We start from the raw sequence: 15930 nt of genomic DNA, 5'->3' as shown, positions 1-15930 counted from the left end.
GGTCTCTGGTGGCTAGCTGTAGGGCTCCTTCCTCAGCCCTGTCCCGATCAACACTTTCCCTCGCAGCTGGAGTGAGGACACTGCAGCTAAAGATTTCCACACAGAGCCCTGTCGTGATTCACCTCCCACCCAGTCCTGGGCTTGGGGATCAGTGCGTCACCATCTTCCACTGACCACTACTGGTCCAGGAGTGAGCGTGTTACCTGATTTGGTCCAGTCAGGCTGAAGGGAAGGTTGCTGGAGGAGAGGCTCATTTCCCCTCTGTCTCTCTGTCTCTGTTGCTCTCATTCGTCCTCTCCCCCACCCTCTCATTCTCTCTGGACATGTACAAGGAAACACATACCCACAGTGGCCACCTGCAGGCTTCCAAAGACTATGCTGGGCTGTTAATATTGGCGGTGGTGAGTGGAGAGCAGAAAGAAACCCAAGTCCTTACTATGTCAGTAAGGAGCTGCTAAGTCTCCAGCCTGCCCTATCGCGGGACTTGCTGCCACAGACGATCCTAACTTTCCTTACGGTTGAAGGCGTTTTGAATCAGGTGTTTCTGTTACTTGTGGCTGCTGTTATCCAAAGCCCAGGCAGCCAAAGCAGTGATGGTCCATGTCAGGGGTCTTGTTAATGCGCTCACTTCACGAACAGGGTGGGGGTTGTTTTCACCCTGGCCAAGCTGGACCAGGGCTTTGTGCGTTGGTCTCTAGGCTAAACTTGTCTTTTTCAGTAGTGCCTGTGGGTGTCTTTGGCCTGCTGGCCCTGGAAATCCTACCTAACCTGGCCTCACAGAATTGACCTCAACCTGTTGGGGGCGATGGTCTAGGTCTGACATGCAACTTCTCCATCTTGAACTATTGCAAAACAGACAATGTTTTGGGACAGAGGTTGGGACTGTTTAACACTCCCGTTTCTGGACATCTGGTTTTGTGAGGCTTACTGAGCCATAGTTATTTTCTTGTTTGTGTCGAAAGAGATCAATTTTGTATTTCTTCAGAATATATGTGAGTTTTCCTACAAAGGGATATGGAAATAATCAAAGGTCCGCACACAGGACCTTTTACTGGCCGGCACTGGGCTGGGCTGGGTGGCCTGGGAGGTGGCTTCGACGAGTAGTACATCCTGGAGGTGACATTGTCCCGCTTACCCCCATTTATGGGGAGGGGCGGCTGCCATGGGCAGAGGGACGCAGGATGGCGGTGCTGGCTCTGGTTGGCTGAGCAGCGAACCACAGAAGAGAGACACGGGCCATCCAAACACCACCATGCCTGCTGCTGCCTCAGTTGTTGTCATCATGGAGGATGGTGGGCTCTGTGTCTCCTCGTTCTTCCTCTTCCTCCTTCATAGTTTTGAAAGCTGTTCTCTAGCAAGGGTAAGACCAAATTAATTAATCCCATGAAAAGTAATGATGGAGACCTCATTTGACCTCTATAACTGGCTCACTCTTCCTGATCTTCAGGGAGGCAGGGCAGGATAACACAGAGGGCTGGGCTTCAAGCCAGGCAGAACCTGGTTCAAGTCCCATCTATATTACTTTTACATTTATGGCCTTGCTGTGTCTGGGATCAGCGTCTCCCTGGGTAAAGTGGGATAATGGTGTCTCCCTTGCAAAGCTGCAGTGAGGAGTGAATGAGCTAGAGGTGGGTGGCAGTGACAGTGGCAGTGGTCGTCTGAGTGTTTTGGCTTTTTTTTAATAGGTTACTTTATTATTTTTTTTATGTTTGTTTGTTTAGAGACAGAGAGCTGGGGAGAGACAGAGAGAGAGAGAGAGAATCCCAAGCAGGCTCCGCGCCATCAGTACAAGGCGCAACACGGACTCCCACGGACTGTGAGATCATGACCTGAGCCAAAACCAAGAGTCAGATGCCCAACCGACTGAGCCATCCAGGCTCCCCAGTGATGTTTCGTTTGGACACCAGTTCTCCACCGCCCACTGGGTGTCCCACAATTCCATTCTGACACTATCTGCCTGGAGTAAGTGTCGTATTCCACGAGTTAAAGGGTTCAGTCCTACAAGACTGTTCCACTTCAGACGCCAGTCAGAAGTCCTGGGCTACCCACACTTCTGACCAACTGGCTATAAATCAAGGGTTCTCATGACTCCCTCCTCAGGTTTGATCATTTGCTAGAATGGCTCACAGAGCTTGGAAAAACACTTTACTTACATTTACTGGTTTATTTTAAAGGATACAAATGAACAGCCAGATGAAGAGGTATGTGGGGTGAGGCCCAGAAGTGTCCCAAGCACAGGAGCTTATGTCCCGATGGAGCTGGGGTGTGCCACCCTCCTGACACGAATGTGCTCACTGACCAGGAAGTGCTCCAAATCTCGTTGTTCAAGTGTTTATCACCCGATCTCCAGCTCTCCTATCCTTCCTGGAGGTTAGAGGTGGGACTAAAGGTCCTATCCTCTATTCACTTGTCTTCTGGTGACCAACCCCCATTCTGAAGCTATCTGGGGCTCCCCTGAGTCATGTCATTAGCATAAACTCAGGTGTGCTCAAAGGGGCTCATTATAAATCACTCAGGAAACTCCAAAGGTTTTAGGAGCTCTGTGCTAGGATCAGGGCACAGAGACCAAATACATGTCTTATTACACCACATCATCATCATCTCTGAGGGAGAGACACCATCGTTGCTTTATCAGACTAAAACCACTGCTGCCTTTGCTGTAAGTCTGTGGCTGTTCTGCATCATCACCACTGCAGGGAGGGAGGTGCCCTGATCCTGCCAGAGCTGAACCGTGTGCTAGAGAGGAATCACAGAAGGCTCCCGGGGACTGAGGGAGGGAGCAGGCCCTCTCTTTCTGTGGGGCCCCTCACCAGCGTGGTGCCATCTGGCTTTCTGCTTCCCTTGCCCTGACTTTCACTCACCTCCACGCTGAGTCTATCCCTTCTGTTGCCTTGGTCTGGACAGTTGCCCCAAGCAGAGTATGTTACCTGGAGCTGATTTCTAGATTCCCAGGCTGGCACCTTTCCTCTCCAGTGGTGTTGCCAGGCTTTCTAAATTAGTGTAGCCATTCTGCAGAAGGGGGCCTGAGTCTCCATGCCGCACACAAGGCTCTTTCAGGAACCGGATTACCTTTGCATCCTGAGAGTTAGCACCCGTGTGAGTCACCATCCTGATTGGTAGAGCCCAGGGGTCCCTGGGCCCTCCCTCTCCTGCGACCCTGACACCACCTGGGGATTTACAAGGACTCAAACCCAAGGTCCCACAACCCGGGAGGATCTGGTAACCTTCCTAGGATTTAGACAAATCCCAGGCAGCTGATCCTGTTTCACATACGTCGCACGGAGGGCACATCTCACACCCTCAGCCTCCTGCTGTTCCCTGCTTCACTTCTCTCTTCCCCTCCTCTCCCTCCTCCCCCTTCCGCAGCAACAAATGGATTTTTCCTCTTGTCCCAAGCACAGCAAGTCCTATGGAGACCTCACCTTCTGTTGTTAGCACTCATCAAGGTATGGTATCCAACCAAATTTCCTTCCCAGCAGGAAAAGGGGTGCATCTCCCCCAGCTCGCCCACCGCGTGACGCCCCCTGCTGCCCCCAAACTCACCCTGTTTGGAATCCACTTCCTGGCACATCCCCAACCTTTTCCACACCACCTCCTGCTTCCACCTATCCCTTTCCTGTCTTTCTCCCTACAGCAAGACCCGCCCCCCCATCCTGAGGACTCTGCCACTTCTGTTTTGATGCCTTCTCCCTTCTGGACCCCCTCGCATTGGATGCACACAGTAGATAACACCCTCACGTAGGTCGGGGCTGGGCTGTATCCGTGTTTCTGTTTAATTCCTGACCTGCAGGCTGTAACTCCTTCGTTCTGAAGAAAGCTACTGGAAGCAGGTGCGTGGGATGTATTATTGTGCGAATTCTATGACACTCTAAAATGTCATGTGTGTCTCCATGTGTGTCTGGAGGGGCTGGGAGGCAGAACTCCTCAGAACTGTCCCCACACCATGCCTGAGGATTCCCCCTTGAGGCCTCCAGTGTACAAGGAGCCTGTAAGGGGAATGCCTTCCTCCTTCTCTGACTTTGACTCAGGCCTAACAAGGGCTGAAGCTTTTACCTCCAAAGAAAGGAGGAATCCCTGCTGTCGCATTTGCCGCGCAAGGAAAAAGTGGAGTTGTGTGTGAATTTCCCCTGGTTGACAGATGGTCAGCACTGGGAGGCCCAGTGGCCTTAGGCCAGAGTTTGGGGCAGCGACACAGATTCGGCAGTGGGGATCAGTGGAAATCCGGGCGGGGCTGAGGCGTGAGCAGACAGGCCCACGGCCAGCAGGACGAGCTGGCTGGAGGAGCAGACCAGAAGCTCCCTCCCTAGCTGGAGGCCAGCCACGAGCTGACCAGCACCGACAGCCACTGTCCCCAGCGTGAGGCCCCAGGGGTCAGGCGGCCCGAGTGCCGGGCCCGGTGGAGGCAGGCATCGAGCCACACCCCCTCAGAGGCTGGATGTCCTCATAGGTCCATGACCGCCTGGACCGCTACTGCTGCGGCTTTGAGCCCGAGCCGTCAGACCCCTGCGTGGAAGAGGGGCTCCGGGAGAAATGCCAGAACCCGGGCGAGCTGCGACTGGTCCACATCCTGGTACGTCCCCTTGTCACCCAGACTCGGGTTTTCATGTCTCCTCCTTCAGTTCATGAGTTTCAGAGATCATGTGACACGGGGGGCTCCCAATCCTATTCTTTTTAGCAGAAGCCTTTGTTTGAATTATGTTTCCAAGAGGCCATAGTATGGAAAACTGAGCCAAGTGGGGCTTTGCAAATGTGGTTGAGGTGGGGATGGTGCGGGGGCTGGGTTTTCATCAACTCCACTGTCCCCTTGAGAGTCCACAGGGAACCCCTAGGGCTCCCAGAAGCAGGTGTGAGGACTGTGTGTCTAGTCAGCCACCCACATTGTGCCAGCAGCTGTGGAAACTGTGGCCTGGACCGGGGAAGGGCGTTTCCGCGGCCGCATGGCTGGTCAGCGGCGGTGGCAGGGCTCCCTCCTAGGGCCCAACAGCTCACAGGCCAGTGCTCGCCAGAGGAACACTGCGCTGCCTCCTGTTAAAAGTAGAGCCCAGGGTGGGAAGCGATGTGCAGAGGCCATCAGAGACAGGACTGCCATGGCAGAGCAGTCTCTTCTGTCCAAGGAGCGAGGGGCCGCCCTCTGGAAGGGCTCCTCCGCCTTCTCCCCACCCAGTGAGCTGAATATCCGCGATGCCTTACTTTGGCCAGTTGCTTTTGGAGAGAGTAGCTGTCAGCACGGTGCCCTGGGCTACCTTCAGGCAGGCCACACCAGCCAGGAGGCCAGGGCTGCCTCGTGAAGCTGCTGGGTGGTAGGAATTCTCCATCTCCTGCCCTCGGAGCTCTCTCTCCTGTTCCCTGGTAAAAGGCAGTTATCCCTGGATGAGGTAAGGCTCTTATATCCATCAGTTACCCCTGGGGGTAGCCATTTCACAGATCCCTTAGGACAGCAGTTTTCGGAGGGAAGAGTCATTGGGCTTTAAGAAATAGATGATCCCTGATGTGTGGAGAGGGGTGAGGAGGGAGAAGAGACGGAGAAGAGGAAAAGCTAGGATCCTGGAGGCAAGAGTTCATATGTTAAGCCGAGGTTAATGGAGAGGATTATGGGAAAACACCATGGAATCCTGGAGAATATATAGGAACGGGGTGTGTGCACAGGGGTGGGAGTAGGGAGTGGAAGACATGCCACGCCATGTTTTTGAAGGGTTAAAGAATTCCCTTTGGCCGGTTTTAGTTTTGAAAGCGTTTAGGAGTCGCTCGACCCTTCTGCTGTGGGGCTAGAGTATGCTGCCTGGGAATGGAAGGCGCTGTGTGTTCTTGGTGATGCTCAGGGGAATGTGCAGGTGCTCAGGACGCGTGAGCATGTGTAAGCATGCACGTATGCGATGTGCCCTGAAGCCACAACCCCACTGGGTAGGCCATCTCTGCACCTGCCGGTTCTCACCCACACGCCTCACCCCTTCAGCCACCAGAACAGGAATCAACCCCTCTGCCTTGTGGTTTCACAGGGGGCTCTGGGGCTTGGCACCACTGGTCTGGGTTGGAACTAACCAGCTGCTTCTCAGCTGTGTGACTGTGCAAATTACTTAACTTCTTTGTGCCCCTGATGGAGCTAACGCTAGCTCCCCTTCTAAGGTTGCTGGGAGGGTTCACTGAGATGGCAAGATTACTGCTCAGCGTGTGGGGGCCATGAGGTAGCAGGGTGGACTGTGGGACTGTCAGCTCAGGGTCCCCCCCTTCTGAGCCCCTCAACCCTGACAGAGCCCAAGGGTGCCAGCTGGGCCGCAACCTTACCCACCTCTGTCTCTGCCCATCTTCTTCCCTGAGGTCCGGAGCAGTGATCCATCCCATCTGGTCTACATTGATAACGCTGGCGACCTTCAACACCCCGAGGACAAGCTGAACTTTCGGCTGCTGGAGGGCATAGATGGGTGAGGGTCAGCGGGGTGGGACGGGGGTTCGGAGACTGAGGCTTGATGCCCCTGCTGTAGACTGTGGGGCCTTAAATCACGGCTCCTGTGAAGTCTGCAGTCTTTTAGACAAAGGCTATTGGATCTGAGCCTCCGGAGGGGGTGGGGAGCCCTGGGAAAGCTGAGGGGACACAGCCAGCAGGCCCTTCAACTTCTGGGTGGAGTACCCCCACCCCTAATAGCCAGAGGGCCTCCTGGCCCAGCGGAACACTGGCAGCCTGCTAGGCAGGCTTCCCTTCCCTTGCCCCAGAGGAGGAGCTAGCCTGGGCAGCCTACCTTTCCTGCCCACTCATGACAGGTAGCTCAGCCTTCTTAGAACTCTTTCTGGCATTTGCCAAGCACAGCAGGAGGCATTTCTCCTGGGGTAGCAGAGGTGACTCCCCCAGCTTCTCTGTGGGGGTGGGATCCATCCTAAAGCTCTAGCCCCTGCCTGCTGTCACAGCAGGTAGACGGGAGGGTTCCCTGATAACGAGACAGCAGGTGGGCCCTGGGACTTTGCAGGATGACTTTGCCAGGGTTTGCCAGCTGTGCAATTTCTGGCCATCTGGCTTCACCTGTCATGGAAATTTTCTGAGATCGCTTTTGCTTTTCCTTTCTGTTATGGGGCTCGGGGGACCTGACCTCCAGGTTTCCTGAGTCTGTCGTGAAGGTTCTTGCATCAGGGTGTCTACAGAATATGCTGCTCAAGTCACTGCAGATGGACCCAGTGTTCTGGCAAAGCCAAGGCGGGAGACTGGGACTGACGCAGGTCCTCCAGACCCTGGAGCGGCGAGGACAGGTGCTGCTGGAACACATCCGGAAGCACAACCTGACACTCTTCCAGGATGAGGACTCGTGAGCTTGTGCATTGCCCAGGCAGAGCTCCTGCCTCACTAGCGGGGTGCATCACAACACCACTCGAGTGGATGAGCATCCACGCTGGTGGCCACATTCTCTTGGGCGCCCCCCCCCCAACTTGAAGACAAATGGGAAAAGCCAGAATGTCCCAGAATGCGTCACCTGCTTGGGATGGTGAAGGTGGTTGTGGGTGTTGGGTGTTCAATCTTACCACAGTCCTTTCTGTCTTCTCAGCTCTGGCTGTTTACTCCCTTGCACCAATAAATATTTTCAAGAACATTCTATGAACCGCTCCAGATACTGTAAAATTGTGCATCCCACACGCATATATAGAGTGGACGTGTGAGTGCCTGTGTGTGTGTGTGTGTGTGTGTGTGTGTGTGCGCGCGCACACACGTGTGTGTGAAGTTTCTGGCTGAAAACACCAAGCCAGAATCTTCAGAATCTTGTCAGTAAGCAAGGCCCCAAGCTTCCAGCAAGCACTTTTGTGTCCTGATGTGAACAGGTCTGCTCAGCACAGATCAGTGGATACATAAGCAGACACTGTGTGGCCCCTCCCAGCTCACTCAGTGCATGTCAACCACCCCTGGCACCGGAGGACAGGGCCCAGCTCTCTGAGCTTAGCCCACTCGGCAAGACACCATCCCTAGCCCTCCCCTCAGCACTGGCCTCTTCCTCCTTCCGGAATGGTAGGGGGCGGGGGAAGCCTCCAAGCCCAGCTCTGCCCAAGTCCACAGAACTCCAGGGTTGGGCCCCATGCCCCTGGGCCATCCTCAGCTGAGAATGGCTCCAGCTCGGGGGCACAGGCCTCTCAACGTGCTGTTCCTCAACACATACCCCTTCAGTCCCTAGCTCCTACCTCAGAAAGTCTTGTTAAATATATGCACCCTTAACACCCTTAATTTTTTTTTTTATTTTGATTTTCAGAGGCCTGGACTTGAATGCAGGAGCTCTGGGTTCAGATCTGGCCTTGGCCACTTAATGGTTAGCAACTGACAAGTGTTTATTGAGCACCTGCTAGAGTAACTAGTAACGTTTACTGAGTGATGACTACGTACCAGTCGCCGTGACAGTGGTTTATGTGGATCAAGGCACACCTAACCTCGCGACGACTCGACGGGTAGGTGTGATTATTAGCTCCATTTACCGATTAAGTGTGATTATTATTATCTCCGTTGTACAGATGAGGCACAGAGGGGTTTGGTAACTTGTCCAAGGGCACCCAGCTCATAGATGGAAGGGTCAGAATTCAAACTCAGGCCGGAGTTGTGCTAGCGTGTATTGAGCCCAGGACCACCACTAAAGGGCGCTCCCACCACCCTGCCCAGTGGCTCCGACAGCTTCTCTTCCTCGAATCCCTTTGGATTCGGAGCGGATGATGAGGCAGGGCCGATTCTGTGGAATGTGGAGGAGCAAAGTCCGACCCCAGCCAAGCACAGTCGCGTGCATCTGGCTCCCTGCCCATTGCTCTTTGCTCGTTAAAGTCTTCTCCGTCTACAAACTGTGTCTTTTCTGCAAACTTGAAACTTCATCCACTTTCTGTCCTTCTCAGCCTCAGTGCGCGCTGCTGGCCCTAAGCCTCCCCCAGCCATTGCTTCTAGAATGAGAAGGATGTGCCAAGCAAAGCAAACAGCTGGGGATGGAGAATTAGGACTTTCCCATCAACCTTAAGAGGCTTCGAGGACAGCCGAAGGGTCTGGTGAGGCCACCACAATCGCCGGCCACCATGCTGCCTGACTGGCCTCACCCCAGGCCCGACTGTTTTCTTTGTACTTCATCCTAAAGGGTCTGTTTCAAGGAAAACGATGGAGAGGCTGGTGACAATAACAGGTTAACGGCTCTCTAGATGCAATGCCAACCATCCCCCAGCTCTGAAAATCAAAAGCCTTTTCATACGTTCAGTGCCAGAACTCCTGTCCCAGTCAGCGTGGATATTCATACATTGTGTTGCCTTGCAGAAATACCAGTGTGTTGTTATTGGGTGTAACCTCAGACCCTGCGGAGAATATTGCATAATACACAGTACAGGCAACATATTAACGTTTCTATATCTGAAAAATTCAGGATTCTGAATGACATCTGACCTCCAGGGTTTGGTTATGGGATTCCAGACCTGTAGTAACTAATTTGTTACCCACAAGGCATGGTGCTAAGGGGCTTTATACAGAGGATTTCATGAATGCCTTACACTCCCAGCTGTATGATCCTCGCTCTACAGATCAAGAGCCTCAGCTGGGGAGGGAGTACATTGCCCGTGGCCAGACAGATGGAGATGGCAGAGTCTGCCCATGAACCTGGGGAGCGCTACCTGGCATGAAGTGAATACGGATGGTGGTCTGCACTGTGCAAAGGAGCTGTACCGTGTTCCCCATCGCAAAGCCTCGAAATAACTCCATAAGGTAGGCATTATTGCTCCCATTTGACACAACAGAAGACTGAGGCTCAGAGACATTGAGTCACTTGCCCAAGGCCACAGAGCAGGTAACTGGTAGGCTGGGATTTGAACCCAGCCTCATTTAACTCCAGAACCCCTGCCCCCACCACTATAGCATCCTTCCTTCCTTCCTACTCTCATTCATTCACTCATTCAAGAAATCTTAGTGAAATTTCCCACACAGAATATAGAATTTGGAAGGAATCAGTGTGTGTGCTGCATTGTGGTGGCCGCATGTATGCCATTTGGCCATCAGAGTGGGTGTCCTGGCTTTCTGTCGGTAAGCAAGGTCCCTGTCACTGGGGATACAGGAAGTGTGAGGGCAGTGCTGTGGGCAAGAGGGGGTCAGAGCTGAGTCGGCGGGGGTGCAGCACAAGGAGATGTGGGAGGCGAGATCTCTGTGAACGCTGTGAGCCAGGCTTCCCGTGGATCAGGGCTTTCAGAGGAGTGGGCGGTCCCCACTGAACCCCAGAGGCTCACCCACCAGCTCAGACAAGACACTTCCCGCAGTCCCCACTCCTGGGCCGCCTGAGGGCCAGGAGCTTCCTCTCCAGGCTTCCTCTCCTCTTCTGCTCCAGGCTTCCTCTCCAATCTGCCTTTCCAGGGACCCTGGCCTTTCGTCTCCTGGAACCTGCCCCTACCCTGCCCCAAGGCCTCTCCAGTGGGGAGGATGGATTACTTCTCATCACCCTGAAGGAGTTCTTCCCCTCCTGCCCCTCACCTCCTCCTCTTTGCTTCACGGGCCCTCCTGTCCTCCCTGGCCCACCTCCGGGCCCACCTGTGGCTCTGGTTAGCACTGCTCAGGGGATGCCTATTTGGGGAGTGGGGCCTGCTAGGGCATGTGGGTATAGGGGCCAAAGGTAGAGTAACCTGTGCAACATCTGGTATTGTCCAGCCGATGAGAGAAGTCACTTCATGGAGGGAGGCACAGGAGACAAGATAAGTGAAGTCCCTTCACGCTGATGGATGCAAGAATATGGATTTAAAACAATTTTTTTAATGTTTATTTTTGAGAGAGAGAGAGACAGAGTGTGAGCAGAGAAGGGGCAGAGAGAGAGGGGGAGACACAGAATCTGAAGCAGGCTCCAGGCTCTGAGCTGTCAGCACAGAGCCTGATGCGGGATTCCAACTCACGAACTATGAGATCATGACCTGAGCCGAAGTTGGAGGCTCAACCAACTGAGCCCCCCAAATATATGGATTTTTTTTAATTTTATTTTTAATTTTTTTTAATTTATATCCAAATTCATTAGCATATACTGCAACAATGATTTCAGGAGTAGATTCCTTAATGCCCCTTACCCATTTATCCCATCCCCCCTCCCACAACCCCTCCCATAACCCTCAGTTTGTTCTCTATATTTATCAGTCTCTTCTGTTTTGTCCCCCTCCCTGTGTTTATATTATTTTTGTTTCCCTTCCCTTATGTTCATCTGTTTTATCTCTTAAAGTCCTCATGTGAGTGAAGTTATATGATTTTTGTCTTTCTCTGGCTGACTAATTTCACTTAGCATAATCCCCTCCAGTTCCATCCACGTAGTTGCAAATGGCAAGATTTCATTCTTTTTGATTGCCGAGTAATACTCCATTGTATATATATACATATACCACATTTTCTTTATCCATTCATCCATCGATGGAAATTTGGGCTCTTTTCATACTTTGGCTATTGTTGATAGTGCTGCTATTAACATGGGGGTGCATGTGTCCCTTCGAAACAGCACACTTGTATCCCTTGGACAAATGCCTAATAGTGCAGTTGCTGAGTCGTGGGGTAATTCTATTTTTAGTTTTTTTAGGAACCTCCATACTGTTTTCCAGAGTGGCTGCACCAGCTTGCATTGCCACCAACAATGCAAAAGAGACCCTCTTTCTCCACATCCTCGCCAACATCTGTTGTTGCCTGAGTTGTTCATGTTAGCCATTCTGACAGGTGTGAGGTGGTATCTCATTGTGGTTTTGATTTGTATTTCCCTGATGATGAGAGATGGTGAGCATTTTTTCATGTGTTGGTTGGCCATCTGGATGTCTTCTTTGGAGAAGTTCTATTCATGTCTTTTGCCCATTTCTCCACTGGATTATTTGTTTTTTGGGTGTTGAGTTTGATAAGTTCTTTGTAAATTTTGGATACTAACGCTTTATCTTATATGTCACTTGCAAATATCTTCTCCCATTCCATCGGTTGCCTTTTAGTTTTGCTGATTGTTTCCTTTGCTGTGCAGAAGCTTTTTATTTTGATGAGGTCCCAGTAGTTCATTTTTGCTTTTGTTTCCCTTGCCTCCGGAGATGTGTTGAGTAAGAAGTTGCTGCGGCCAAGGTCAAAGAGGTTTTTGCCTGCTTTCTCCTTGAGGATTTTGATGGCTTCCTGTCTTACATAGAGGTCTTTCATCCATTTTGAGTTTATTTTTGTGTATGGTGTAAGAAAGTGATCCAGGTTCATTCCTCTGCGTGTCGCTGTCCAGTTTTCCCAGCACCCCTTGCTGAAGAGACTGTCTTTATTCCATTGGGTATTCTTTCCTGCTTTGTCAAAGATTAGTTGGCCATACGTTTGTGGGTCCATTTCTGGGTTCTCTATTCCATTCCATTGATCTGAGTGTCTGTTCTTGTGCCAGTGCCATACTGTCTTGATGCTTACAGCTTTGTAGTATAGTTTGAAGTCTGGGATTGTGATGCCTCCTGCTTTGGTTTTCTTTTTCAAGATCACTTTGGCTATTCAGGGTCTTTTCTGGTTCCATAAAAATTTTAGGATTATGTGTTCTAGCTCTGTGAAGAATGCTGGCGTTATTTTGATAGGGATTGCATTGAATATGTAGATTGCTTTGGGTAGTATCGACATTTTTAACAATATTTGTTCTTCCTATGCAGGAGCATGGAATCTTTTTCCATTTTTTTGTGTCTTCTTCAATTTCTTTCATAAGCTTTCTATAGTTTTCAGTGTATAGATTTTTCACCTCTTTGGTTAGATTTATTCCTAGGTATTTTATGGTTTTTTGTGCAACTGTAAATAGGATCTATTCCTTGATTTCTCTTTCTGTCGCTTCATTGTTGGTGTATAGGAATGCAACCGATTTCTGTATATTGATTTTATATCCTGCAACTTTGCTGAATTCATGAATCAATTCTAGCAGTTTTTTGGTGGAATCTTTTGGGTTTTCCATATAGAGTATCATGTCATCTGCGAAGAGTAAAAGTTTGACCTCCTCCTGGCCTTTTATTTCTTTGTGTTGTCTGATCGCAGAGGCTAATACTTCAATACTATGTTGAATAACAGTGGCGAGAGTGGACATCCCTGTCTTGTTCCTGACCTCAGGGGGAAAGCTCTCAGTTTTTCCCAATTGAGGAATGATATTAGCGTTGGGTCATTCATATATGGCATTTATGATCTCGAGGTATGCTTCTTCTATCCCTACTTTCTTGGGGGTTTTATCAAGAAAGGATGCTGTATTTTGTCAAATGCTTTCTCTGCATCTATTGAGAGGATCATATGGTTCTTGTCCTTTATTTTATTGATGTGATGAATCATGTTAATTATTTTGCAGATATTGAACCAGCCCTGCGTCCCAGGTATAAATCCCACTTGGTCGTGATGAATAATTTTTTTAATGTATTGTTGGATCCGGTTGGCTAATAACTTGTTGAGGATTTTTGCATCCATGTTCATCAGGGAAATTGGTCTACAGTTCTCCTTTTTAGTGGGGTCTCTGGTTTTGGAATCAAGGTAATGCTGGCTTCATAGAAAGAGTTTGGAAGTGTTCCTTCCATTTCTATTTTTTGGAACACCTTCAAGAGAATAGGTGTTAACTCTTCCTTAAATGTTTGGTAGAATTCCCCTGGAAAGCCATCTGGCCCTGGACTCTTGTTTTTGGGCAGATTTTTGATTACTAATTTGATTTCCTTACTTGTTATGGGTCTGTTCAAATTTTCTATTTCTTCCTGTTTCAGTTTTGGTAGTGTATATGTTTCTAGGAATTTGGCCATTGCTTCCAGATTGCCCATTTTATTGGCATATAATTGCTCATAATATTCTCTTATTATTGTTTTTATTTCTGCTGTGTTGGTTGTGATCTCTCCTCTTTCATTCTTGATTTTATTTATTTGGGTCTTTTCCTTTTTCTTTTTGATCAAACTGGCTAGTGGTTTATCAATTTTGTTAATTCTTTCAAAGAACCAGCTTCTGGTTTCATTGATCTGTTCTACTGGGTTTTTTTTTTTTGTTTTGTTTCAATAGCATTAATTTCTGCTCTAATCTTTGTTATTTCCTGTCTTCTGCTGGCTTTGGGTTTTGTTTGCTGTTCTTTTTCCAGCTCCTTAAGGCATAAGGTTAGGTTGTGTATCTGAGATCTTCCTTCTTTAGGAAGGCTTGGATTGCTATATAGTTTCCTCTTATGACTGCCTTTGCTGCGTCCCAGAGGTTTTGGGTTGTGGTGTTATCATTTTCATTGACTTCCATATACTTTTTAATTTCCGCTTTAACTTCTTGGTTAGCCCATTCATTCTTTAGTAGGATGTTCTTCAGTCTCCAAGTATTTGTTACTTTTCCAAATTTTTTCTTGCGGTTGATTTTGAGTTTCATAGCATTGTGGTCTGAAAATATGTACGGTATGATCTCGTTTTTGTACTTACTTAGGGCTGATTTGTGTCCCAGTATATGGTCTATTCTGGAGAACGTTCCATGTGCACTGGAGATTTATTCTGCTGCTTTAGGATGAAATGTTCTGAATATATCTGTTAAGTCCATCTGGTCCAGTGTGTCATTCAAAGCCATTGTTTCCTTGTTGATTTTTTGATTAGACGAGCTGTCCATTGCTGTGAGTGGGGTGTTGAAGTCTCCTACTATTATGGTATTACTATCAATGAGTTTCTTTATGTTTGTGATTAACTGATTTATATATATGGGTGCTTCCACATTTGGCACATAAATGTGTACAATTGTTGGGTCTTCTTGGTGGATAGACCCCTTGATTATGAAATAATGCCCTTCTGCATCTCTTGATACAGTCTTTATTTTAAAGTCTAGATTGTCTGATATAAGTATGGCTACTCCGGCTTTCTTTCTTGACCATTAGCATGATAGATGGTTCTCCATCCCCTTATTTTCAATCTGAAGGTGTCTTTAGGTCTAAAGTGGGTCTCTTGTAAACAGCATATAGATGGATCTTGTTTTCTTATCCATTCTGTTACCCTATGTCCTTTGATTGGAGCATTGAGTTTATTGACGTTTAGAGTGACTACTGAAAGATATGAATTTATTGCCATTATGATGTTTGCAGAGTTGGAGTTTCTGGTGATGTTTTCTGGTCCTTTCTAATCTTTGTTGCTTTGGTATTTATTTATTTATGTATTTATTTCTGTATATATATATATATATATATATATATATATATATATCTGTATGTATATATATATATATATATATATATATATGTATATATATATATATTTTTTCATCTTTTCTCCCCTCAGAAAGTCCCCCATAAAATTTCTTGCAGGGCTGGTTTAGTGGTCACAAACTCCTTTAATTTTTGTTTGTCTGGGAAACTTTTTATCTCTCCTTCTATTTTGAATGACAGCCTTTCTGGATAAGAATTCTTGCCTGCATATTTTTCTGATTCAGCACACTGATTATATCTTGCCACTCCTTTCTGGCCTGCCAATTTCTGTGGATAGGTCTGCTGCAAACCTGATCTGTCTTCCCTTGTAGGTTAGGGACTTTTTTTTTTTTCCCTTGCTGCTTTCATGATTCTCTCCTTGCCTGAGTATTTTGTGAATTTGACTATGATATGCCTTGCTGATGGTCGGTTTTTGTTGCATCTAATGGGAGTCCTCCGTGCTTCCTGGATCTTGATGTCTGTGTCTTTCCCCAGGTTAGGAAAGTTTTCCGCTATGATTTGCTCATGTAACCCTTCTACCCCTATAGCTCTCTCTTCCTTTTCTGGGACCCCTATGATTCTGATATTGTTCCTTTTTAATGAGCCACTGATTTCTCTAATTCTTAAATCGTGCTCTTTTGCCTTAATCTCTCTCTCTTTTTTTCTGGTTCATTATTCTCTATAAGTTTGTCCTCCACATCACTGCTTCTCTGTTCTGTCTCATCCATCCTTGCCACCGCGGCATCCTTCTGTGATTGCAGCTCAATTATAGCATTTTTAATTTCATTCTGACTAATTTTTACTTCTTTTATCTCTGCAGAAAGGGATTCTA

The 15930-nt window shown here is 48.6% G+C and overlaps 1 protein-coding gene across 10 annotated transcripts in view; it reads left to right on the top strand.

Moving 5' to 3' along the window:
- The window catches only part of GASK1A (golgi associated kinase 1A), an 85293-nt gene that overhangs the window by 49872 nt on the left and 19491 nt on the right, over positions 1-15930 (top strand). For 6 of the 10 annotated variants that reach the window (XR_006585615.1, XR_006585619.1, XR_006585616.1 and 3 more), the window contains exons 3-7: positions 4448-4570; positions 6316-6419; positions 7086-7236; positions 8223-8415; positions 9514-9694. Coding sequence is in view for 2 of the 10 variants with exons in the window: in XM_006936487.4 (XP_006936549.1) it covers positions 4448-4570; positions 6316-6419; positions 7086-7296 (438 nt within the window). In the remaining 8 variants the exon portion in view is untranslated. Of the gene's footprint in view, positions 1-1721; positions 1963-3634; positions 3831-4447; positions 4571-6315; positions 6420-7085; positions 7580-8222; positions 8416-9513; positions 9695-15930 lie in introns of those variants that run through there. The other 4 variants (XM_045037747.1, XM_006936487.4, XR_006585620.1 and 1 more) reach the window with 4 other exon arrangements.

The sequence above is a fragment of the Felis catus genome, chromosome C2 (genome assembly GCF_018350175.1).
Source record: "Felis catus isolate Fca126 chromosome C2, F.catus_Fca126_mat1.0, whole genome shotgun sequence".
Lineage (NCBI taxonomy): Eukaryota > Metazoa > Chordata > Mammalia > Carnivora > Felidae > Felis > Felis catus.
This window is presented reverse-complemented; position numbering and strand designations above follow the sequence as displayed.